At 47.0% G+C, this 27,627-nt stretch overlaps 1 protein-coding gene across 3 annotated transcripts in view; it reads left to right on the top strand.

Annotated features, from left to right (window-relative positions):
• CPNE4 (copine 4) overlaps positions 1 to 27,627 on the top strand; it is a 1,444,425-nt gene that overhangs the window by 288,178 nt on the left and 1,128,620 nt on the right. For all 3 annotated transcript variants that reach the window (XM_086942069.1, XM_086942068.1, XM_086942067.1), the window contains exon 2: positions 1,284 to 1,483. In XM_086942069.1, coding sequence (XP_086798195.1) covers positions 1,304 to 1,483 — 180 coding nt within the window. In that variant the 5' untranslated portion in view covers positions 1,284 to 1,303. The remainder of the gene's footprint in view (positions 1 to 1,283; positions 1,484 to 27,627) is intronic.

Here is a 27,627-nt window from a genome sequence, read left to right as displayed (position 1 = left end):
TTTGATTTTGCACTTCCTAATTTGCGATTTTTAGGGAATCGCAAATTAGGAAATGCAAAATGGGATGCATGAACATTTTCTCAAAATATTTGAGAATCGGTAAAAATCGCAATTTTTACAGATTCTCAAATATTATGAGATTAGCAAAGTGCGAATTCGCAATTCCCATTCATTCCTATGGGCTAAAATGCCCATAGGAATGAATGGGAATTGCGAATTCGCACTTTGCTAATCGCAAATCCTGTTTGCATTTCAAGGGTGAAGAGGGGGGTTCAAATGACCCCCCCCCTGCACCCATGAAATGTTGTTTTCGCATCATGTTCCACACATACATGTCCTAAGGACCTGTGTGTCCGTAACATGAATGTGTAAAAAATGCTTTTGCAGCGTTTTTAACACTTTTTGCAAATTTACCGAGTGGTTCAACCACTCGGTAAATCTGACACCCTAATTGCGAATTCGCAATTATAAAAGTAATCATGCATTGCTTTTAAGAAATCGCAAATTTGCGATTTCTTAAAAGCAATCGCATTTTTAGAAATCGCAAAAATGTTGCGATTTCTAAAAATGCTTGATGCATTCCAAAAAGCATTTTTGGAATCGCAAACGGCCGATTTTAAGGAATCGCACCGTTTGCGACTCCAAAAATGCTTGATGCATGTGGGCCATAATTCCTGCAAGAATTGCAGATCTTAAACACTGGGAATGGGTGATCATAAGTGTGAACATGGCAGCTGAGGCATCCCCTCCTCTGTGAAAGGCTGGCAAGATACCAGCTCTAATGTATTGTTCATCCAATTTCTAAAGTCATATGGTGAACTTTGCTGCAAAACCACGTTTCCGTGTCACACTATTTGTTTCACAGTTCCCACGAAATATTTTCTGATCGAAATAGATCTCTCTCAAGAGAAAATTGTGTGGGGGGAGGGGATATCTCCGAAAAAAATAGAAATGTTGCATGGTATACATATCCCAATAATCGAGGTTTATACAACAGTACATTTGTAAGAAAATAATCACTTACAACCTTGTTTCAACAGCATGTATTCTACACACTTAGCTATATTGTTGGAACCAGCAGGGAGAATACACAATTGAAACATATTTGTATGTCTATTAAGAATTATTACAAAGTTTGGAATGTGTAATAGTGATAGTACAGTGACTGCTTCACATATAGCGCTATGCAATGGTATGTAGAGGATGGCACTTGAAGGCACAATCATTCAATTCACAAAGCAGTACCCGGGGTATAAATCTGTTGCTGTCTCATCTCTCCACAGGAGGCACCAGGCGAACCAACATGCAGAAAATGAGCAACATCTATGAATCAGCGGCCAACACGCTTGGCCTGTTCAACAGTCCCTGCCTGGCCAAGGTGGAGCTTCGCGTGTCCTGCAAAGGGATATCCGACAGAGACGCGCTTTCCAAGCCGGACCCCTGCGTCATCATCAAGATGCAGTCTCATGGGCAGTGGTTTGAGGTGAGTGGGCTTCAGCCAAACCATCAGATTGTGTCCTTTGTTGCCTCTTGGACACATTCTGGCAGGTTGCTGCCAGTGCTTGTTTGAAAATGTGCGCATTCCTGGATACAAAAGGTTGCTGAACAAAGGCAGCTGCGACCCCTGACTACCTCCAAATGACGTCCATGAACAAAAAAAGGGAGAGGGGTGGCTGAAATATGATTTAGGATTGTTTGCAATGAAGCAGGATCTTCCCAGAAGGGGAGTCCTATAGGGTGGCCATACATAAAACCCCTTTTGCGAGTGGGGGCTTAGGTGACTTGTTTTTTGAGAATGTATATATACTTTTAGCTCAAACTGCATTTACATTCTATGCAGCCTGCTCTTGTTTGTGAGTTTATGTTATGTTGACTAACGGGGTTAATCACATTATGGCTTTTTGAAAGAATCAAAGTATAAGAAGTCAAGGGTACATGATTACCTGATCCCCACTAAGCATTGGCACTGTGTACAGTGCGCATGCCTTTTGTTTGGAATTGTTCTGAGTCATAGTGTTTCTCTATCTTTGATTGATGTTTTATGAAACTCATTATACATGGGCTATATTCCTTCCTTCTGGCAGTGTGTGATCTGCATGACCTGTAATGCAAACACTTGCTGCAGCATCTCAGTTGTATACTAGAGCTGAAGAAAATACTTTAAACCATCCTCAAATTAAAGGGGGTGTCCAACGCCCATTGAGTTTAAGTGCAAAACTGTGTGTGGCTTGATTGTGCAGAATGTGCATGGTAAACAACCTTTACATCGAAACTTTTACAACGCACTACCATTACGACGCAACTTTTACAACGCAAACCATTACAACGCATTGCGCTGGGGGGCGCTCTAGGATAGGGAATATGTTTAATGTACTATCCAACACCTTCCCTACTATCCACGGGGACTGGAGTTGGAATAGTAAATTAAACTATTCACTATCCAGCGCCCTAAAGCACTATGCGTTGTAAAGGCATGCGTTGTAAAAACCGCATTGTAAAGGCATGCATGATAAAAGCATGCGTTGTAACGTCATACATCCATGTGCATGCGTTAATTGCTTCTGTTTCATGCTCTTTACAATTGAGAACTGAGCATGCTTTATTCTATTAGACATACTCCTGGAAATATGTTTGCAAATCGAGCCCTCTATGTGGTTTCAAATACCCTACAATTACAAAGTTGGCACATTTATTAAAGGCGAGAATCGTTATGCCGACTATATAATCGTGAATTTAAAAAAATCATGATGCGTGTTTCTAAGGAAGTGGGTGAGGTACAACAGCACAAAAGGACCCACCTCGAAGGCTGTTTGAATGTGACGAAGACCAGGTATGTGGCTCAGTAAGTGGTGGTGCCTCTCTTAGTGAGGTCCCACAAACTGGAAAGGGAGCCTACCTCTGGGACTAAGGTGATTTCCATCAAGATGGGCTCGGTTTTTGTCAGTGGAATACAGGTTGGTGCTTTTCCAAGCTCATGGTGCAGCACAGCGCCTTGAAGATATGTCCTTTGTGGGAGCAAATAATGTGTCACCTGGTTGTTGATGTTTGAGCCACGCAGTATTTCATTCAGTCACTAGTATGTCTTACTTACAGGCGGAACAGGTGGGTTGGTGTCATACTGAGATGGAGAGAGATTGCGTTGTGAGTCATGTGTTCACATCTCACTGTTCCCAACTTGTCTTTCAGAGGAATTAACGGAAGGTGATGAGACTAGAGTTTAGGTTTCACAAACTTCATGAACTTTTTATCACTCACCCAATTTCATGACATTTTCATACAAAAATATCAGGTGAAAAAATCATCAAGAATTAGGTTTGCAGCTAATAAAAAAGAAAGTTACTACTTTTCTGTAAAATAATTATTTTCCTGCAAAATATCTGGGTCTGGTTTACAGTTTAACAGAAAGGGTACTCCATCACAAGCTTGACGGAGTACCCTGTCCACCAAAACCCTTAGTCCCATTACCTCATTAATGCCCTCATTATGATGGCGGTCCCACCCGGCCCATTATGATCAGACCACCGTGCAGGCGGTAGAAAAGAGCCCTTTTCTACTACGACTTGTGCTGCTGCCCAGGAAAAGGGCTGCAGCACAAGCTACAGTAGAAAAAGGCACTTTGAGCACATCCATGCCAGGCACATGGTGCATGGATTGGGGGGGGCAGTACATGTGCCCCGCAGGCCACTTAGCAGTGGCCCACATTGGACAGGAGCACTGCTTGGGGGCCCCAAATTCCATTCCATTTGTCTTTTGAAAAGGCAGTCGGAAAGGGACATCCTAATACGTACAGCGGTGACTGCGCAGGCGCCACCTCCATTGTAGGGATAGGATTCCGCATGCTGCCCCGACGGGAACTTGGAACCTGTCGGAGGCAGCAGTCTATCCACATGACCTCTGCACTCAGAACACTGGCGTGATAATCCAGCAGTCGGGCTGATGGCCTGGATGTCGGGCAGACCACCACCGATGGCCTGTCAACGGTGGCTCACCTATCCTCATAATGAGGACCTTGGAGTCTGGAAGACCGTCACCTTTCTGGCGGATGCGCCCCCAATGGCCTGATAATGTAGTGCTGTCAGAGTAAGCCATTAGACCCCCTCACCCTATTTAGACAAGATGGTCTTTTGGCTGTTATTTTTATTTGTCAAGAAAATCTTTGCGGTCATGGATAGAAAAAGTAAATAATGACTCCACACTCACAGAGAAATCTCTCTGAGTCTGGGGATCATTTGTTTTTTTTTGCTTTTCATGAACAAACCCCAACCCTAGGGATTTTGCGTCCGAAAAACAAAAAGTTTGACGTACGACCACCTATTCGATGGCAACCGTTAGCATACACCAAACCTTCAGTGCCTTCCGCAGAAGCGTGTGATGGCGGCACCTTGGAAGGCACAGAGGTCCCTGCTGGGCCGACGGCGATCTCTAAATATGGCAGGCAGTGGTCTGTCAGGATGGCAGATGTAATGTTGTCTGCCACCCTGACAGATGGACAGATTCCCCCAAACTCCAAATAAGGACCTCTGTCTTTTGTTTCACATGGAGGTGCAGTTTTGCAAAGGTGACAAACATCACAACTTTGTAAAGATGTGTTTGTTTATTTGGGAGAACCCTTCTGGCAGACTTATCATTTCACTCTCCTCCCCCCACAAGTAAAAACATATTTTTAATCTGAAGTATCAAAAACAGCAAAGGGCACTTGCCTCATACTTGCATCCTACTGCCTAGAGTAGTAACCAGAAAACCAAGGAGCGACTGAAAGTGCTTACCTTACTGTGGGGCTACTTGGGCCGTATGACTCATTATCATAATTTGCGCCCGGCGCACCTTTCAAACAATGATAATTGTAATGAAGTGCAATAATGACATACAGCAGGTAGGTGCTGTAGAACATTGGTTTATTTGATCACAAAGTTATGAACTCCGAGGAGCGCCGGCCGGCGCTCTGCTCCGTGCAATTCTCCGGCGCTAATGGATGCGCGCGCATCCGGCGCCAACATGGCCGCCACACGTCACGTCAACGTGACGTGCGTAAACTAGAACGCTACATATCTCCCCCTTTTACCAAAGTCTTAAGCAGTCACTTACACATCGTTGTCCAGTTCAAAGTCTCGAAATCTGGAGGGCCTTACCACCTGCCTACCACTCCTGGTAACCCTACCAGTGTTCTCTCGAGTCCCTGGATACTGCATTCCAGTTCCTTCCGTTTCTTCACTCACCACTCCATCACCGTTCATGTTTTCTCCCGACGGGTCCATCTCAGCTCCTTGAGTCTCGCTCACTTCTTCACCTTCTCGCGCCTCCGCTGCACTTGCTCCATCCCTTTGCTCACTTCCACTTTGCCTACCTTCCACGTCCAATTCATCCATGTCTTCACCTTCCATTCCTGATCGTTCCCATCTCAATACCTTGTTGCACCGGGCCATGCGGTCCTGCGACCACACGTTACCATCGCTCAGCAGGGCCGCTCGATCGTACACTTCCTTGACTTGCATAGGCTTGCTATACTTGCTGTCTCCTTTCTTTTGTAGAGTGGCTAGCTTTACCTTCACCCACTCTCCCTTTTCCAGGCCAGTCTCTTTCACGTTCCTCCGTTTGTTGTAGTGGTTGGTGTAGATGGTTTGTGCTCTTTCCAGGTTGGCCCGTACCACTGCAGGGGACCACTCACTGGTGACAACCTTTTCCTTCCAGATCCTGTTGTCGTGCGTGAAGGGTTCACGTCCTCTCAATATTTGAAACGGGCTGTACCCCGTACCTGTGGGGGTTATTCTGTAGGCCCACACCATGTTCTCTAGCGCTTTCTCCCAGTCTTTGTTGCTGGATATGGCGGCTTGTATGGCTCCCATCACTACCCTATTAAACCGCTCCACTAGGCCATTTCCAGCTGGATGGTAAATTGCTGTGTGTCTGATGGTGATGCCATTTCTTAACATGAATTGGTTCCATCTCTCCGACGTGAACTGTGGCCCATTGTCGCTTAAGATGGATTTGGGGATTCCTTCCCTTGTGAAAGTTTCGGACAAGAACTTCAAGATATTCTCAGTGTCCATGGACTCGCCTACTTTTAGCTCTGGCCACTTGGAGTATCGATCTATGAGGACACACACGTACTTCTGCGTGCCCTGGTCGTCTAGCACAGGTCCTAAAATATCTATGGACAGCTCTTCCCATGGATTGGAGGGAGAATCGAATTTTCCAAGAGCTGGACGTAGTGGTTTCAATGTTTTGTCAGCTCCTTGGCATTGGGGACACTTCCTGACGTGCCTCTCCGCTTTTATGTCCATACCTGGCCACCAGTAATTTTGTTTCGATCTGGCCTTGAGTTTTCCTATGCCCAAATGGCCTTCATGTAGCAAGTCCAATAACTTGTTGGTGAGGTTCCTTGGGGGGATCACCTTGTCTCCTCTATAGATGAATATCCCCTTGTCTCCTACTGACAGTTCCTCCCTCACTTCGTAATATGGCCTAAGGTTCGTTTTCACATTTCTCTTGTCTGGCCATCCTTGTATGATGTGCGTCTTCACTTCCTTGATGTCGGTATCTTCCTCATAGGCCTCGGTCCATTCTTGTTGGCTGATTAGTTTCTCCTGGTCTTCTATGAGGGCTACCATTTCCCCTCTGTCTGCAGGGTCTTCCTCTCCGGGCTCCATGGCAGCTGCCCTACTCAGGTAGTCCGCTACTCGGTTCCGGTTCCCAGGGATGTATTCCACGTCGTACCTGAACTCAAGCAATTTTAAGGACATTTTGGATATCCTGGGTGTGGCACTGGCATGTCCGCTCGATGTCAATACTTTGACCAACGGCTTGTGGTCTGTCTTGAGCAGAAATCGGGTACCCCACAGGAATTGCCGGAACCTCGCCATGGGCCACACCACCGCTAGCATCTCCTTCTCTATCACACTGTATTTGCTTTCAGTGTCCGTCAATGCCCTGGACGCGAAGCTGATTGTCTCCATGTCCCCTCTTCCTCGGTCTTGCATGAGCACCGCGCCCAGACCTTTGTCGCTGGCGTCGGTCGTGAGTACAGTGGTGCCCTGTGGGTCGTAACCTTTGAGCGGTATGGCTCCTGTGACATCCTTTTTGATGGTTTCGAACTCTGCTTGGGCTTCCGGTGTCCACTGAAATGCCGTGCTCTCCCTGGTCAGCAACCTCATGTTGTAGGTCTTTGAGGCAAAGTGTACCACGAATTTACTATAGTACTCCGCCATTCCCAAGAACGACCTGACTTCTTCCTTGTTCTTGGGGGGCGGTGCTTCGGGGATGGCCTTTACGTTCTCCGCCTTAGGTGTGACCCCTTGTTGTCCGATTTCGTGGCCTAGGTACGTCACCGATTGCAGGCCCAAACGGCACTTTGTCCATTCTGCTGTAAGGCCCTTGACTTCCAGTGTTTGTAGCACCTTTTCTAACTTACGATCATGATCCATCCTATCACACCCCATCACCAGGATGTCATCCTGGAAGTACTGGACTCCCTCGCAGTCTCTGAATAGTTGGTGCATCATTTTCTGAAAGACTGGAGCCGCCGAGGCCAGCCCGAACGGCATGCGACAGAACCGGTAGCACCCGAACGGGGTGATGAAGGAAGTGAGGCTTTTGCTGTCCGGATGCAGTGCTACTTGGTGGTAGGCCGAGGTCAAATCAATAGTGGAGTACCACCTTACTCCTCTGGTCTTGGCCAACATCTCCTCGATTCTGGGAAGGGGAAATTTCTCCACTACGATGTTTTTGTTCAATTCTCTCAGGTCCACACACAGCCTGACCTTCCCATTGGGCTTCATTACGACTACTAAGGGCGCCAGCCATTCAGCGCAGGTGATTGGTTCGATTATGCCTTTTCTCTCCAATTCTTGGAGTTCCGTCTGGACTGCTTCTCTCACTGCAATTGGTACGTTTCTCACTTTGTTGGCTACTGGGGTGGCTCCTTCCTTGAGCACGATCTTGTGTTGGAATTTCTCCATTCTCCCCACTGTGCCTCCGAACACCTTCGGGTAGTTCTCCTTCCATTTGTTCATATCCAGCCATTCCTCCTGTTCTGTAAGTAGTATTTGTTCCTTCCCTCCTGGGTCTAGTTTTATTCCCAGGTCGCCCTGGTCTAGCCATCCTAGGATGGAAGGTCCTTTTTCCGCAACGTATAGTTTGCACCTCGCCGATCGGCCTCTAAACTCAAACAACAAGCGTCGGAATCCCAACATGGGAATGCGATCACCGTTGTAGGTGACCGGCCGAATGTCTAATTTCTCCAATTCTGGGCCCAACCTGGGTTGGAACTCTACTTCCCATACTGCCCGTTGTACGATGGTAAATGGAGATCCGGTGTCTGCCACCACTGTGATGGTGATACCGCCCATGGACATGTCTAGGACCGGTTTGGTTGACCTCTTCCCATCCACGCTCAGTACCTGGTCGTATATGCACAAGACGGTGACCACTTCTTCTTCTGTGACTTCCTCCAGGTCTTCTTCACCTTGATCGACATATTTTACTATTCCCTTTTGCTGTTTCTTCCGACACACCTTCTCGTAGTGGCCTACGATGCCGCAGTGTAGGCATTTGGCCCGGAACGCCGGACATCTTCTATCATGTGCTTCATGGGACCAACTTCCGCACCTGTAGCACGTTTTCTTGCTCTCATTGTTCGCCTGCCTCCCTTGCCATCTGTTGGTTCCTTTGGTCCCTGGTGGCTTGCTTCTCTGGTCTTTGCGGTGTTCCTCTTCTTGTATTCTGTTCACCATGGTTGGGGTGGCCACTTCCTTCTTGGTTGCGTTTGCGTACCTCCGTGCGAGTTCCGCCCTCTTTACAATGACCAACACATCCTTGAGTGTGGTGTCGCCGCTCGCCCACAGCTTGTCTTGTACATTTGTGCTCGTGGTGTGCATGACAATCTGATCTTTGATGAACTCGTCTTACCACAGTGCGTATTTGCACGTGGCCGCCAGTTTCCTCAGGGCCGCTACATATTCTTCAATAGTCTCTCCCGCCTTTTGTTTCCTTTGCTGGAAATTATATCTGTCCACTGAGACGCAGATTGTGGGACGGTAACGTTCATCTAGGTCTTCCACTGCATGTGCATACACATCGTCGTCGGTGTCTTCTCTCTTCTTCGGCACCAGACTCTTGTAGATTCTGAGTCCCTCCGGACCCAGATTCAGCAACAGAATACGTTTCTTTCTTTGGGGGGTGAACTTTTCTTCATTTTCATCCTCCAGGACCCCTATGAAATTATCTATGTATTCTTTCCCGTCCTCCCACTTCATCAGTGGTTCTCCGGGCTTCGGCAGGAATTGTACAGGTGCTATTGCATACCCCGCCGGTGTGCTCATCTTCACTTCCCTGGTGACTGTTATGTCGGTGCCTTTGCCGGTGGGGCTGCCTGGGGTGCTGTCCTTGAACCCTGTGCACGTGTGGGGACTCTTGGTGCTGGTCCCCACCTCCTCCTCTTTAGTAGCCAGCGCTACACCTCCCTGGCGTGGATTCTCAGGAATGTAGTGCGTGTGTCTTACTGACTGTGGGGTGATTGCGCCGCCACTCTGGCCTATTCGCCGCTTCTATGATTAGCTATGGCTCTGCCACGCTCCTCGGATTCACCGTACCTCTGGTGTGTCCTGCCGTGTCTTGGTGCTTCGTCTCATCGCCTGGGCTGTGCCAGGTAGACCTTGCTCTTGTCTGGGTCCGTCTGTTCCTCGTGGCTTCCACGTGGGGGTCCGATGTTTTTTTTTCTATATGTGGTCGTCTGGTTGTGCTTCCCGACCTCGTCGCCACTGTAATGAAGTGCAATAATGACATATAGCAGGTAGGTGCTGTAGAACATTGGTTTATTTGATCACAAAGTTATGAACTCCGAGGAGTGCCGGCCAGCGCTCTGCTCCGTGCAATTCTCTGGCGCTAATGGATGCGCGCGCATCTGGCGCCAACATGGCCGCCACACGTCACGTCAACGTGACGTGCGTAAAACTAGAACGCTACAATAATGCACCCTATTATGGTGAATGTGCTGCCCCCGGGGCAGCGCATTCATGTGAAAACACAGAGAAGCTGCTCTGTGTTTTCACTGTGCAGGAGGCATACGCCTGCACTTTCAAAGGGGATTCCCATTGCAGGCGGGTGCAGTCAGTGACTGCAACTGCCTGCAAGGGGAGGACCCCTTTTACCCTCTTTACCCCCTGCAGAGGGCTGCTCTCAGGGGGCGCACTGACAGTTCGACACCTTTTAAATGGCGCACTGTCAGTGCGTCTCCTGCTGGCTTCTTTGACTCCTTGACCCTGTCTGTAATCAAAGGAATTCCCTCATTTGCATAGGGCACATCCCTATGCAAATGAGGGAACACCCTCTGAAGGTAGCGCAGGCGCTTTAAGTGCGCCAGCGCTATCAGTATTATAGAAGGGGTGGCACAAACAACTGCACCCCCTTTTATAATACCAAAGTGCCCCGGGGGCACGCAAAGCTGGTGCAAACACCTGTTGCACCCCCGGAGTACCTTCTAATGGCCCTTGATGTCTATGATAAAACGCAAAGAGTCAAAATGTGTGTTGCACACTTCATTGCTTTTTCATTTGTACTCCTTGGTTTAACTTTTAAAAAAACATAACTTCGTCAGGCTAGAAATATTAAAACATAGCATGTCTAAATATGGCTGCCAAGAGTCACGTGTGACACCTTCTGCCAGCCCAGGCTCAGGCAACTGTACATTGCATTCTGGAATTGTACTTTTGATTTCATTCTAAACATGCGAAGTGCAAATGCCTGGACTGCTAGGCCTCTCCAAAGATGGCAGAATATGTGCCACCTAGCAGTTATGAATAAATAATCAGAATGTGTATAATAAATGCCTACAGCCAGTGGGACTTAGAGGGTTCTCTTTTATGTCTCTCCATGTCTTGCCAATAAAATAGATTCTACAGATTTCTTTAGGTACTTTCTGTTTTTTAACAGAATTTGGCAAATATCCGTCATTTTGCTTAATGTTATATCTATTTTGGGGTATCACTTTCTGCAACTCGAATTATGTAGCCCTGGAAGGCTAAATGTTGTGTCAGTGTTGACCAAATTTTGTTGCAAGAAAAGGCAGAATATGGTATACAATATAACTTTTTCTGGGTGGTATCATGCCATTATTGTGTTTGAATGCACACAGATACTGTCAGGGAAAACAGTTCACCACCGTTAACTTTTGTAAACAGCCTTCCTTTGCACTTCACCAGACGCTGCACTTTTCATGCTAACTTTTGACCCATTTGAGGTAGAAACAACTATTTTTTTTTTGCATTCCACAAATTATCCAGCCCATGGTGGTGGATGTGGTAAGTTTGGTAAATACATAATTATGCGGAAATAGAATACTTGCGTAATCGAATATTTGTAGGGGTCCTGTTCAACACGTGACTAAATGCTTTGAAAAGATTTGATTGGAGCGTCAAAAGTTGTGAATGAGTTTATGGCGACCAATAGACTGTTGCCTTTGGATCATATGAAGAATGTTCTGATGGGAATGAAAATGGAAGGAGTAAGGTGACAGGACGCTGCTGCATTTACCAGAAATTGAAGACTTTTTTTTTGTTTTTTTTTTAATTTTTAAGTTGGTGGGCAGGCATTAATCTCTATGCAGGTTTCAAGAGATGACAATTTTATGCGCCCGCCACACCTTTCAAAAGGTGCGCCGGACGCAAACAATGATAATGCGTCCTATTATGGCAGCGCATTTACGTGAAAAGACTGAGCAGCTGCTCTGTGTTTTCATTGTGCAGGCGGCACCTGCCTGCACTTTCGAAGGGGATGTCTGGGGAGTCCATGGAGCCTCTTTATCGCCTGCAGGGGGCTGCTCTCAGGGGGCGCACTGATAGTGCGCCACCTTTTAAATGGCGGACTCCTGCGGGCTTCTTTGTCTCTACACCCCTGTCTGTAATAAGGTGCAGGCGCAGAGTCAAAGGAATTTCCTCATTTGCATAGGGCGCGCCTCAATGCAAATGAGGGTACACCCTCTGAAGGTAGTGCTGGCGCATTAAGTGCACCAGGGTTATCTATCTTATAGAAGGGGACGTCCCCTTCTATAATACCAACGTGCCCTAGGGACGCACAAAGCCGGGGCAAACGCCCGTTGCACCCCTGTGCACCTTCTGTAATATAGCCCTAGGTGTGCGAAGTGTATAATTTTTTTTTCTTCATTATTTGCCTTTATTTGTAAGCTGAGTCTTAAAAAGCTGGCATTGTTTTTAAATGGCTGGGTTCCCCTTTAAACACACTAAGAACCTGTTTGACTGAGGCTGTGCATTATTTCTGAGATCTGCGAGCATGGGACTTCATTAAGTACTATCTGAGAATGTTATTAAGGAATTCTTGGAACTCAGAGGCGCATAATTCAAAAAGCTTGATGTTATTAGAGCCTATTTCCATAAGAATGGGCTTTCGGCTGCATAGAGACAAGTAAAGCAGAGCAGTTACAAAGACAGTTGTGATCATCACACCATTAGTGAGCCATTCAAAAGAGATGAGAGGATGCTACTTCCTCGGAGGTGGAGATGCAAATTTACATCATCAGGGAGATAACAGTCACCCAAAGAGTTATGATGTGAATATATGACTCTCCAGGCATCATCATAACACATCCTCATGCTGTACTTCCTGACGCGTCTCTATTATGAGTTTGTGTTCCTGCCGGTCGCAGTACCTCATCAATCGTTTGAGTAGAGGCGGAAGAGCTTCTTTATACCACAGCTGCTCCATCATAATTAGTGTGTGTGGATCAACAGAGCGAGCAAATGTGATCACTTTAGTAGCTCATACACCAGAGTGGGCGGCCACCCTGTGAATTGCAAGTACCGCTGACATGATCTTGAAAACAAGTCGAACTTGTAAAAATTCTAAAATATTTGCTAGGTAACATTGGGTTTCTGAAAACAGACGTCTATTGGGAGGAAATCCCAGAACTTAGTGCCCCGTTACGATCCGGCCGCCACCGGAACGGGAAACGGGACCGACCGCCTGAGGTGCGGCGGTCCCGCCAGGCCAATAAGGATGCGCCTGCCACACTAGTGGGCGCATCCTCGACTTTAACATTGCGGCGGGTGGTGCTGTAAGCAGCGCCCGTCTTAATGTTAACCCCTTCCGTGCTCTTCGCACAACCAACTGCTGATGCAGCCCCGCCCACTCAGTCGAACGCCCGCGTCACATTTTCACCACAGTAAACAGATTAAAGTCCATATTGTACATTGCGATGCAGCATCTTGTGCATGGCAATGAAGGGAGGTACCATAGGTATAACCCAGTGCAGCCACCCTTAGGGGGCCCGCAATGGGCTCCAAAAGTGATTTCCCGCATGCCTTTCTCTGCCATGGAAAGGCATCCCCACCGCAGGCATCATAATATGGATGGCGGTGCCTGCTAGGCACCACCACCATATTATGGCCTTTCTCCGCCCGGCCGGTGACTCTGGACCACAGGGTTCACGGTTCGATCCCCGGCTCCGGTGGCAGGTTAGCCCAGCACCATGTGACTCTGGGCAATAGCTTGCTTAAACTTCCAGACGGCCCCCAGAGCTGGGACACCTCTCTGGAGGGAGCTGTGCGCTTTGCAAATTGCTGGCATGTATGATATACTACTTACAAGGTGTTTTGATAGGTCAGTCTAAAGAGGGTCATGATAAAAGACCAAACACCACAGTAATGGTTTTCAGAGTGTTGTCTTAAAAAATGAAGGTCATTCAACTATAGCACCTAGGGGGTGATTTCAATCTCGCTTGCAAGGGGTCCGAACGTGCCTGAAAAAGTACGAGCCGTATGTGTGTTTTCCGACCAAGTCATACAGCTGTATGAGCGAGCAAGTAAGATGTGAGAAACGCGAAATCGCCGACCAAATCTTTTCCGGGTTCGAACCGCTCCATACGTCTCGTCCGTAATCAAACCGTGCCATGCAATGGGGCCGATTTCTGACCGAGCCAGTACGATGCACAATTCGAACAGCTGGATTGAGTTGGATCCTCTGACATGTAAGCGATCCAGGGAGCGGACTTCAGAGGTCCTTGCCGGACCTCCTTTCACCCGTAGCCTTACGAGTCGGTCACAGGGGGGGGACACCCAACACATGCATTTACGGTGCGGGTGGCACAGATGCGCCCCCACTACAGGGGGCACCCTTGTGCACACCATACCTTTTCCATCAATGGGAGCCTTTGTACATGTCGTACAACAGGCTCCCTTTGACTTCAATGGGGCTCCAAGCGACCAGTGTCTGTCAGCGCTTGTTTGCATTGAACTCGGGTGCTCGGAGCCCCAGAGTTCGAGTCGGCCGGAAAGCTCTCCGGATCTGAGTCGGACGGAGCCTTCTCCCAGCAAGATCAGAATCGGCTCCTTAGAGTGACCCTCTGCATTGCATCATGCTTAGTGCTCAAATTGCATAGCTCAGGTCTACATGCATCCATGTAGTTGAATTTCACTGTGCAATTGTGTGAGGCTATGGTGACAAGACCCAGTTTGCATGCATACAAATGTGCTGTCACTCAATGCACAGCCAAGTTGTAAGTGGAGTGATCATTCCATGCACTGCAAATCATAGATATATGTTTTTTCATATTTTCAAAAGACAGATTTACCCAGCCAAGGAATCCTTTGTGCCAACTTGAGGGAGGAAGCAGCACATGAGGGAGAGAGCTTAAAAACATATTCACACCCATGGAGTACTCAAAGAAAAAGAAATAGGCATTGACAATGCCAATAAGTCTGGCTTATAAGGCATTCAATAAATATGCACTCTATCACTGATGCTTTCATTTTTTCATCCTTTTATCACACACTGAATCATTATTGCATTCAGCCGCTTCAACGCCTTACTCAGCCACAATACAACATACAAAGACAAAATGAACAATGAACATATACAGGATAAACTGAAAGAAAAAGGTAGAGAAAAAAAACTCATGCTGCTACACAAATGGAAAATGCCTACACCGGGGTGGGTGGCAGAGGGACTCAGATATAGTATTTTAATGACAGTCTAACCAACATAAGCAAAACCGAAAGTATTATATATTCATTTTAATGCCCTAACGCCTGTCTAACAGACATTGGGGAAAGTACATACATTAGTGGTGTTATGAAGATAGATATACATTGTAACTGCAAAACAGGTTACATTGAGTAAAATGTCTTTTTTGGAGGTGGGGACAGATATACTATTGTAACCCTAGTCTAATCAACACTGGAGAAAGTGCATACTTTGAGATGTGGGTCAAGTTTAGTATTCTAACTCCAGTCTAAGTAATATTGAAGAAAGTGCATACATGGTGGGGAGGGAGGTAGATTTACTATTCTAATTCCAGTCTAAGAAATACTGGAGAAAATGCACACAAGGAGATTAGATTTACAATTCTAGTTCCAGTCCAAGTACCACTAGGAAACTGCATAGATTGGAATGGTCAAATGTACTATGCTAACTTCACCATAACAAACTTTAAGGAAATTTAATATATACATTTGGAATTTGAGAGTCGTATTCCCCATACCCATATAAATCAATTACACATTAAAAAATTTAAAAAATATAATTTATAAAACATTTAACATATTTTAAAATGTTTTTTTTTAAATGAACAGTATGCCTTCCTCAAACACCTAAAAACACTATAACATATAATAGTTATTTCCAAAACATTATTTGTACCTTCCATAAAACATATATGCATTTTTCCTTGCTTATAAGATAAAACCTTTATGTTAAAAATGAAAATCAAACCCAGACATATTCCCCACTGCCTTTAAGAAGATTGTATTTTAAAAGCTACAAGGAATATTTTTACATTGAGAGAGTAATTAAAAATACAATTGATTCTTTATTTATTTAAGACTAGTAAAATTATATATTGTATTGAATCTGTGTGCACCTGCTCTCACACTGCACAGGCCACCACTCTCTCCTCCAATACCCTTCTACAGAGTATCTGTTCAGCTTTGCAATAGCGATGTACACCACGGAGGTTTGTGACGTACCCGTGTTGTGTACTTTCCATGACCTTGAACACCTATGTTCATTCATAACGTGTTTGTACAATTTGTTTGTTCATCTATTCAGTTTGACACACTAAACCCGTGCTCCATTGTGTCACACTGTTGAATTTCTCTTCACCCAAATGACCCATTTCACAAACACCTCACTTGTGTGCCTTTTGAATGTTGTATCTTACAGGAAATACCAGTTCAAACTGTGCATTCAGTAAGATCTGGCACCTTAGTAATCTTCATTTTTCCATGTTACTTTAAGTCATTGAAGGCTGGTTGTATGAGCTCTTGTTAGACATCTCAACATACAGCTATCAAGGAACTAGATCAGAGCAGAACAGGCGTGCTCAGTGTCATTATAACGAAGTTGATTAAAGAATTCAATCTATACTGGCGGCCTCTCAGATGGGGTGAGAATGGGCCAGGTAGGTTGCTATCAAATCATAGATGTAAGTATCGGCCGCAGCAGCCCTGCTGGGTAGAGCATGGGGCGTTGTTTTCTTGTGATGAGAAGCATCTTTTTAAGAGCAGGGTAGTCATAAATCAGTGTGTGGAAAAAAATAAAGCTTTACACCCTGTTTTGCCCATATTACTGTAACCTTTTTTGACCTTTCAACCTGCTCTAAAAAAATAAACACACCTAAATTGTGTAGGGTGTGCAGCAGAACTAAGGTTAGATCTTTTAACTCAAACGTGAAACACAACCATGCTTGTGCACATTTACTACACATTTTGTGATTTCTCATATAAGCCCATTGTGAAGCCATGTTCATCTTTCTGAGTCTGACTACATGAGGGCCTTATGTTATTGACCAATGTTTCTATGGTACTACATTGGGCTAAACGTAATCAATAATGATATATATTGACTATTATACCAGATAAAGTACACCCACCACACATTCTTATTCTATTGAATTTCACCATGGAGTTTGTTGCATTTAGAGAAACAAAGCCAAATTTGTTTTGCCCTTTTGCACACCTCCTCACAAGGAAAGGGGCGGCCCAGCCAAAACTGCCTGGGCTGTACATCTTGTACAGCAACACAAACAACCCTAGGCATGTTTTGGACTTGTTGCCCCTCACCAGTGAGGAGCCGCTTGAGTTCTAAGACACAGTGAGCTTCGGGAACCAAGCCTGGGCATATCCGTCCCATTGTGGGTGCCTCACTGAGAAAAAACAGAAAGTGGCAGATTGGTGCTTGAATCCATCTGGGGCAGTAAAAATTACCCAAAGCCACTTTCCTATTCATCATTGTTTTTCTCACCGTGCCTTTAAAGACACATTCTAGGAACCACTCATATGCAAATCAGTCTTTTCTTTAATGAGACTCATCATTTCTTGACCACAAATAGTAGGCGGCACTGTGCACCCAGACATATGGAAAGGGGCGACCACTCGGTCCCCCCGAACGTATGGCGGAGTGCCTCGATCCTCCCGGGAAGCCATTTTGGGGCGGGAAGCGCGTCTCGGCTGGTATGCCCGAAGCGGCGTAGCCGGGGCGCGCTTTTTCCCGCCCTAGAGTGGGCTGGCCTAGACACCGACGTAGCCAGCCCCGCCCTAGGAGCAGGCAGGGGCGGGTTTTCGCCCGCCCTGAAGACGGATAAAAAGAGACGCAAGACCAGAAGACGTCCTCTTGTTCTTGTGCTCCGAAGCTGCACCTCCTCGCTACACGTGAGCTCGGGACGGAACGAAGAGCCAATTTTGAGCGTTTTGATCTTTTTCTTTGTCTTCTAGATACTTCGTCGGAGAGATGCCAAAGAAAGTTGCAAAGAGAATGACGACCGACCAGATGGTGCGGGCCCTTTGCAAAGAGATGTCCGACATAAAGAAACGGTTGGCGAAGCGAGACGGGGAGGAGGGTTCGGCCCCTGCGCCGGCTGGAGGGAGACCTAAGAGGCCGAGAAGGGTTCCAGCCGGTGGAGACGTCCCGGTCCCCTCTGCACCGCTCGAGGCGCCGACCCCAGTACCAATGGAGGGGAATCCAATCCCCGTTGTCGTCACCCCGACATCCAAAGAAGACATGCCCCCCGAGCTGGCAGCACAGCTAGCAGCTTGGTTGGGGGATAGTAGTGATGGCGCCACGGCTGCCGAGGCACAGGCGCTGATGAAAGGGCTTCGTGAGAAGAGAGATGCAGCTAAAGTGACTGCGCCGTTGGCGGGAATAGACAAGCCGCAAGCGGCCGAAGCTGCGTCCGGTGCAGGTAAGCGGCCATTGCCGATTGCAAGGGACGAGTCAGCACCCTCTCGTAGAGAGAGATTGGGACAACATGTGCCTTTAGCTATAAAAGAAAAGATCTGGGCTGGGGAGTACGTGAATATTTTCTCCTTGCTTGTTGATCATTATGAGGTCGAGCATGTTAAAAGTCAGAAGGACCTAATGCATCCGAGTGTTTGGCGCGCAAAAATGGCCGCCTTTAAGGTAAATGAGAATATTGGCAACTGGGGCAATGCGTGGGGTATTTTTACATCGATTTTGGGGGAACGTAGACCCGAGTTGCTTTCTGAATTTCCCATTTATCAATCACGAATTATGGGTTACTCGACAGCGTATCAAGGTAACCATTGGTTTTGTTATGACAATCTGTTCAGGAAAGAAAAGGAACATAACAAGGGTTTGACTTGGGATTGTTACGATTCTGTAACATGGGATAAAATGAAAGAATCAGGAATGTTAAAAATGCCATTGGTTGGGAGCAATGTTGTAGATTACTCCCGCCAACATGTGGGGACGCCCTTTCGACCAAGTACGAGCACCGACGATCAGTCGAGGCCCGCAGGCAATACAGGGAGGAAGGGTTTCTGCTTTAATTTCAACAAAGGGAAATGTACCAGACCTCCGGGATCGTGTAAATTCAAGCATGAGTGTAGTACGTGTGGGTCGTCCCATCCTGAGTCATCGTGCAGAGCCAGAACGGGTGAGAATGGGGGTAAGGGAGGCGCCAAACAGGTCTAAACTAGTCCGAGGGGCGCCTTTACCAACCCCGATTGATACCTTGGCAATGATTCCCTGGCTCAGTGAATACCCGGATCGTACTTCTGCTGGGGTGCTGCGGAACGGTTTTACACATGGTTTCCGCATCCCGGTGGGGGACTTTCAGGGTGTAGGGATTTGCAAAAATCAACTCTCCGTTTTACAACATACATCTGTGGTGCAAGAGAAAATTCAGAAAGAGGTTAGCCGGGGACGGGTCGCCGGCCCGTTTAGTGTACCCCCGGTACCGGATTTTGTTTGTTCTCCGTTAGGGGTGGTCCCCAAGAAGGACCCAGGTGAGTTTCGTTTGATTCATAATCTGTCTGCTCCACACGGCCTTTCGGTGAACGACGCAATTGATCCAGAGGTTTGTTCGGTGCGATACGCATCGTTTGATGAGGCAGTAGCCATCTTGAATCGCCTGGGGCCCGGGACGTTGATGGCTAAATCAGATATCGAGTCAGCGTTCCGGTTGCTCCCGGTACACCCAGACGATCAGCGTCTTTTGGGATTCGGGTTCCAGGGGTCATTTTACATGGATAGGTGTATGCCAATGGGATGCTCTATATCATGTGCTTATTTTGAGCAATTCAGTACTTTCCTGCAATGGGTCTTCACTAAGAAAACGGGTTTCCGAAATGTAATGCACTACCTTGACGACTTTTTGTTCCTTGGTCCCGCCGGAAATCCCGAATGTGCTCAGGCCTTAGCTGAATTCTGTGTGTTGATGGGTCATTTTGGCGTACCACTGGCACCGGGTAAAACTATGGGTCCCACGACTTGCCTCGAGTTTTTGGGGATCGAGTTGGACTCAAGGGAGGGGTGTTTCCGTTTACCAGCTAGCAAAGTGTTAAAATTCAGGGCAGCCCTCCAAGTATGTTTGAATGCATCTAAGGTTACACTGCATCAGTTGCAACAATTAGTGGGAAAGTTGAACTTTGCCTTAAGGGTGATCCCAATGGCTCGCCCTTTTTCCCGCTCAATTGCCCAAGCGATGGTTGGCCTAAAGGAGGGTCATCATCGCACGAGGTTATCGGCTGAGGTCCGCCAGGACATGCGGATTTGGTTAGCATTTTTGGCGGACTTCAATGGCCGAGTCGTCTGGAACAAGCCAGCCGTGTCCTCACAAGAGCTTGGGCTATGGACAGATTCAGCAGGAAGCATAGGCTTTGGCGCCATCTTCGGCACAAAGTGGTCTGCTCAAAGGTGGCCCCTATGGTGGCACGAGAAGGGGCTAACGAGTAATATTGCTTTCCTCGAACTATTTCCCATTCTGGTGGCCCTGAGAACCTGGCCAGAAGGGTTCAGAGATCATTCTGTCGTGTTCTGGTCCGACAATATGACCGTGGTAGAATGCATCAATAGTCAGGCAGCCCATTGTAAATTGATTTTGAGGCTGCTCAAAGAAATTGTCCTACTGTGTATGCAACTGAACGTGGTATTCAGAGCAAAACATGTCCCAGGGGTGATGAATCAGGCTGCTGATGCACTGTCTCGTTTTCACATGCAGGCTTTCTCGGGTTTCCTTCCTTCAGCGGACCCGGAGCCGGCACCCTTCCCCGAAGCTCTCTGGTCTCTCGGTGCCCCGAACTTCGTCACCTCGTGGGAGAGAGTCTAGCACCCAGGACAAGGAAGGCATATGAAGGGGCGTTCCAGGCCTATTTAGCCTTTTTGGGGGCAGAGAGAGGGGGACTTTGGGGTCAGGAAGAGTGGGTTGTACTTTTTCTGATGTCCTTACGTAGGGCTGGGAAATCGGTGGCTACGGCCCAAAGGCATCGTGCCGCCATTTCTTTTGTTGCCAGGGCCCATGGCATCCTGGACCCAACAGCGTCTTTTACAGTACAGAAAGCGCTGCGTGGGTGGCAACGCCTAGAGGGTCGCAGAGTAGACGTAAGACGACCGATAGGTCTAGACAGGTTGTCCCAGTTACTGGCCACACTCCCTGACACATGCTCGTCCCCTTTCGAGACCTGTTTGTTCCGGACTGCATTTACGCTGGCATTTCACGGGGCTATGAGAGTTAGTGAGCTAGTTGCAAGGAACAAACAGGATGTGACGGGGGGCTTGTGCAGGGAACATGTTCAGATCAGGGGTGATGCGATGATTGTCTCCTTTCTCAGGTCTAAGACTGACCAAGATGGGAGAGGGGACTGCACGATCATTCGCAGGAACCCCGAGTCATCCATGTGTCCGGTACGGTGCTTAGAAGATTACCTAGCACGGAGGGTGGCATCATGGGGGGGGACATTGTTGAGGCATGCAGACGCCACCCCGCTGACGAGGTTTCAGTTTCAGCGGGTGCTTGCAATGGCCATTGCCGCAGCGGGCTTGGACCCGGGCGAATTTGGGACCCATTCCTTTCGTATAGGGGCTGCCACTGAAGCTACAGCCAGGGGTCTTAATGTAGAACAAGTGAAACGTGTGGGGCGCTGGTCCTCCAATTGTTATAAGAGGTACGTGCGATTGCACATGTTGTGAAGCTGTAATCATGTACTCACGCTTCTTGTCTTTTGTTTGTTTTCAGTTGCGCAAGCCTACGCGGCAGGGCGGACTGTGCACTTGCAGTCGACCCAACACCAGGCCAGCGGTCGCACGTCACCGGCTGTGAGGAAGGAGGTGTGGGTCGTGGGCCACTCATACGTGAGACGGGCCGCAGACGTATTCAAAGCAGGTGACATGATTCACGTACCTGGGGAATACGGGTACAGAGTGTCCTTCTACGGAAGGGGCGGTCTCTGTATTGACCAGTTTCAGAAGTTTTTTGAGGTTTTGTTAGAGCGGATGAGGTCACCGCCGTCCATAGTCATAGTGCATTTGGGGGGCAATGATTTGGTCACCACCGGTAGACGACTTCTCCTGGAGGCTATGCTTTCCACGGTAAGTTGGTTAGCATGGAGAGTTCCGGGGTGCATAATTGCGTGGTCTCATATGATCCCACGAAAAGTGTGGCGGGGGGCTATCTCGATCCCTGCTTTGAATCATTCCGTTAGAAAATTGAATAACAAAGTGAGTAGGTTGTTCCGTTCCAAGACATTGCATTCGATCTCGCATAGTTGTATTAATGAGGACAGTATGTATTTGGGGGATGGTGTGCATTTGTCGAGGGTTGGGAATGAGTTACTCATAGGAGACTTCCTAGCTTGGTTAAAATCGTTAAAACATGACCTTTAGGTAGGAGTCTTGTGGGGGGTCCGGATAGCCGGTCAACTATCCGGACCTGTGGCGGTAAGGTCATGATCGGTGAGCACTAATTGGTAGATCCCTATGAGTGGGCGTCACCCAACACGGATGGGAGCGCTCGGGAGAGGTGGCCATTGGCCCCTCAATGGGGAGGCGGTCCCGTCTAAGGGCGGGTCGCCGGAAGTAAAGGAAAGGCGGTCAAGGCCCCTTCCTTTGTAGGAGGGGTTACAGCCCCCTCCTGGGGAATTTCCCGGGGCCAGTGTCATCTGCGACGGCAGATGCGGTAAGTTGTGTGGGGTGGGGGGAGGTCCACGATACCTTCTAGATACCACACACAAGTCTTCGAACGACCTTTAAATGGCGTCGAGTCTTAAGTGCCCCCGTCAAGTCAAGGGAAATTGTTAGTAGTTGCACTTGAGGTAAGCCTCTGTGCTGTCGCCCCTCCCAAGTGGGAGGGGTAAGTCTGGTTAGGGATCTTGACACCGGTTATGACCTTGCCGTTGGCCCTTAAACGTTAGGATGTACAATTTCAGTGTTTCTAGAGAATGTTTTCGTAGGATGCTAGTTCGGCTAGGAGAACCTCTGTATTAGAGAATATGTTAAGGTTAGCCAAACATCGCAATGTGATAATGAAATTGTACATAACATGAAACGTTTAATGTTTTAATTTTTTGTTTTAATAAATACGGCCGGGATGGTTACTCCATCCCACATCCAAAAACTTCAAGAACTGTTTCCGGTTTCCCTCCTTTTGGGGATTGTGTTGAGAGGGGGTGGCGGGTATCTCAGCCATATGGAAAGGGGCGACCACTCGGTCCCCCCGAACGTATGGCGGAGTGCCTCGATCCTCCCGGGAAGCCATTTTGGGGCGGGAAGCGCGTCTCGGCTGGTATGCCCGAAGCGGCGTAGCCGGGGCGCGCTTTTTCCCGCCCTAGAGTGGGCTGGCCTAGACACCGACGTAGCCAGCCCCGCCCTAGGAGCAGGCAGGGGCGGGTTTTCGCCCGCCCTGAAGACGGATAAAAAGAGACGCAAGACCAGAAGACGTCCTCTTGTTCTTGTGCTCCGAAGCTGCACCTCCTCGCTACACGTGAGCTCGGGACGGAACGAAGAGCCAATTTTGACCCACCCACCAGCCCCTGAGGACAGCAAGTCGTTGTGCAATAAAGTGAATTTATAAGTGTGTTCTTCCATTTCGTTTACAGGCTGTGAGAGTATCAGTTTGTTGTTGATCATAATAAAGTATGGTGAATATCGTGTAGGTTGTTATGATTAAAATGATTTAATGTAGTGTTGCATTTTATGCATGTTCTTTCGGTCGTAGCGACCAATGTTTTCATAGGTTTGAGTAAGAATTGTCGTATTTATTTTTTGGTAGGCGGTAAGGTCATGATCGGTGAGCACTAATTGGTAGATCCCTATGAGTGGGCGTCACCCAACACGGATGGGAGCGCTCGGGAGAGGTGGCCATTGGCCCCTCAATGGGGAGGCGGTCCCGTCTAAGGGCGGGTCGCCGGAAGTAAAGGAAAGGCGGTCAAGGCCCCTTCCTTTGTAGGAGGGGTTACAGCCCCCTCCTGGGGAATTTCCCGGGGCCAGTGTCATCTGCGACGGCAGATGCGGTAAGTTGTGTGGGGTGGGGGGAGGTCCACGATACCTTCTAGATACCACACACAAGTCTTCGAACGACCTTTAAATGGCGTCGAGTCTTAAGTGCCCCCGTCAAGTCAAGGGAAATTGTTAGTAGTTGCACTTGAGGTAAGCCTCTGTGCTGTCGCCCCTCCCAAGTGGGAGGGGTAAGTCTGGTTAGGGATCTTGACACCGGTTATGACCTTGCCGTTGGCCCTTAAACGTTAGGATGTACAATTTCAGTGTTTCTAGAGAATGTTTTTGTAGGATGCTAGTTCGGCTAGGAGAACCTCTGTATTAGAGAATATGTTAAGGTTAGCCAAACATCGCAATGTGATAATGAAATTGTACATAACATGAAACGTTTAATGTTTTAATTTTTTGTTTTAATAAATACGGCCGGGATGGTTACTCCATCCCACATCCAAAAACTTCAAGAACTGTTTCCGGTTTCCCTCCTTTTGGGGATTGTGTTGAGAGGGGGTGGCGGGTATCTCAGCCATATGAGCCTTGACTGTGTGGTCCATGGCGGTCATATGGCCTATGCGCACGATCGCTGAGCCTGGGGAAGCTATGGTGGAGAATAATGGAAGGAGTAACTATAAAGTTCATTGACTAGACTTTTAAATATAGGGTAAGCACTCATATATATTTTGTAGTGGCATGCGTATGGCAGCAGCACATTGACGTATAATGGTTAAAAATAATAAAACTCGCCCTAGGCGTTTGAGCTGTTTTTCAGCTTTTCAGATTGCTTGATGCTTGATTTCTGCTGTGGCCCAAGGCCTGCTCAACAGGCTGCTGATTGAAATGCTCTGTTAAAGTGATGCATTATTCACTGTTGCTGAAGCACCCGCTTTGGACATCATGACACCAGGATGACACCCATAGTTACTAATATATCAATATCCCGCATTTTAAATGTTACCTGTTGCAGCTCTGGGCTAATTTAGTTGCATTTGTATAAACAATGACATGTTGGTCAGGACCATCCCCCCTACTTAATGGTATCAAATGTGGTCGTCTCTGAAATATTAATTTGTTAATCATTAGCAAATGTACATATCAGCATTTCTGATTGTAATTGGGATTTACATGAAAAGCACAAATTTGAAGACAGAGTGATTGTCTAATTCACTTTTGAAGAATAAGAACCAGAGCATAGATTGACTTTGCATCAAGGATGAAATAATGCTGCAGTGACCTTTTCTGGATATCAGACCAAACAATCATGAGATGTAATTGGCCTTGGCAGGTCATCTGCATCTGCCAAAACTTGAGGCGGGTGAATCACAACAGCCAGGGTGTGAGAGGAGCTGTCCTGGGCTGCCAGGCCTTCCCTATGGATGTCTATAGCTTTCTATACCTTAGTTTCACTTAATCTAGAGGATTTCTTTAAACTCACAATCAGTCCTGATATGTGAAGACTATTGCTGGAGTGACACCGGAAGCTGCTGGAATGCTTTTGATGTAGAATGGGCTGAACTGGTTGGCTATGGATGGGGTTGAGAAAACAGGCTCTTTCTCCACAGGAAAGGTGACTGCCATGTTGGAGTGTGCCTCTGATAGACTCTAGTAAATGTAACCTAGGGCAATGCATTCTTCCAGAGCAAGAATTACATACTTGTGAAGGAAACATGTGCCTTCAATGGGAACCTGCTTGCGACTAGATCCGGGACAAATCACATGGTACACTCAAAGAAATTTAGGGCTGGCATGAACATTGATGTCAGATCTGCTTTTGGGTCACAGTTCATCTCTGGAGAAGACTTGTTTAAAACTTGTCGCGTTTGGGTGTGGAGGAAGCTGAATAAGGCGTTGTTGATATCAAGCAATCCTAGATATTTGCAAAAGCATAAACGATGGGCTTGAAATGATCAAAGAGATGGAAACAACCGGTTACAGAATGCAGAGTGCTGTTGACTACACATCTAGGACTGATTGAAGATTTCATGTGACCACTAGACACCTTGGTATGTAATGTTGATTTATTTCAAAATCATGCTAACATAGAGCTTCATGAGCTATTAGGAAGGTCATAACAACATCAGGTTCTGAGCATCAGAGGACTGAAAGAAGTAGAATACAGTAAATTCCAAATAAATTAGTCTGACTAGAGTTTGAAATACGTTGTGAAAAAGCCAGGTCTTCCTGCGTTTCCTAAGGAGGCGGCGATTCTGCTCGCTGGCCGTATGACATAGCATTCCAAAGACTGGCTGTCGCAGTGGAGAAGTTTCATTCTCCAAAAGTCACTGTTCTAGCATACAGGAAAAGAAGCTCAAGGTAATCGGAAGAAAAGGCAAAGGGCAGCATAGAAAGAATTTGGCGGCAAGAAAAGCGGGGCACTCTCTCGATGAAGGAGAAGGGCTTCAGAGATGATCACCAGAATGGGGCGTTCAGCAGAGCGGGCGGTTCGTGGTGAGGGGCACCTAGAGCACAGCTGGATGGCCGCTCCAGGTGAGGCTGCTTCACTGTGTCTATTTTCCCTGATAGTGCCGGGTTCTTGTGCGGAATGGGTTGGGCTGCAGGGACAAACTGGTTAGTTACCAGCTGTAGAGGTCCTTTTGTCTGGGGGACACCATTGCCAGTTGTTGAAATCAGTGGCATAGGAAGGGGGGTGTGGTGGGTGCGGGCCACCCCGGGTGTCATCACAGAGGGGGGTGACAAAAATATGTGTTTTAAACTCATATTTTTGCCATTTTGTCAAGCTGGGGGTGACAAGTGTCAGCACTGAGGGGGGTGACAAAAGTGCAAAAATATGTGTTTTAAACATATATTTTTGCCATTATGTCAAGCTGGGGGTGACAAGTGTCTTCACTGAGGGGGGTGACAAAAGTGCAAAAATATGTGTTTTAAACTCATATTTTTGCCATTTTGTCAAGCTGGGGGTGACAAGTGTCAGCACTGAGGGGGGTGACAAAAGTGCAAAAATATGTGTTTTAAACATATATTTTTGCCATTATGTCAAGCTGGGGGTGACAAGTGTCTTCACTGAGGGGGGGTGACAAAAGTGCAAAAATATGTGTTTTAAACATATATTTTTGCCATTATGTCAAGCTGGGGATGACAAGTGTCTTCACTGAGGGGGGTGACAAAAGTGCAAAAATATGTGTTTTAAACATATATTTTTGCCATTATGTCAAGCTGGGGGTGACAAGTGTCTTCACTGAGGGGGGTGACAAAAGTGCAAAAATATGTGTTTTAAACATATATTTTTGCCATTATGTCAAGCTGGGGGTGACAAGTGTCTTCACTGAGGGGAGGTGACAAAAGTGCAAAAATATGTGTTTTAAACATATATTTTTGCCATTATGTCAAGCTGGGGGTGACAAGTGTCTTCACTGAGGGGAGGTGACAAAAGTGCAAAAATATGTGTTTTAAACATATATTTTTGCCATTATGTCAAGCTGGGGGTGACAAGTGTCTTCACTGAGGGGAGGTGACAAAAGTGCAAAAATATGTGTTTTAAACATATATTTTTGCCATTATGTCAAGCTGGGGGTGACAAGTGTCTTCACTGAGGGGAGGTGACAAAAGTGCAAAAATATGTGTTTTAAACACATATTTTTGCCATTTTGTCAAGCTGGGGGTGACTAGAAATTTTCCGCACCAGGTACCACCTGACCTTGCTACGCAACTGGTTGAAATTGGCAAGTGCGAGCAAGGCTGTAATTAAGTGATTTTCACTTCAATGGAGTCTAACCGTAAATGGTACAAATGTCCCAGCAAACAGAACAAGTAAAAGCCTACTGATACAACACAAAGAAGACACACAATGACAGTTCAGCGCTTACTAGTGTGGAAAGTTTGTAATATTCTTTCTTTCTTTTTTTATTTCAACATGTTTTATTTATTTTTATACAAGAACAC

Source organism: Lissotriton vulgaris, chromosome 10, assembly GCF_964263255.1.
Source record: "Lissotriton vulgaris chromosome 10, aLisVul1.2, whole genome shotgun sequence".
NCBI classification, from domain to species: Eukaryota; Metazoa; Chordata; class Amphibia; order Caudata; family Salamandridae; genus Lissotriton; species Lissotriton vulgaris.
Note: the sequence above shows the minus strand (reverse complement) of the source record. Positions and strands in the feature narration are given on the sequence as shown.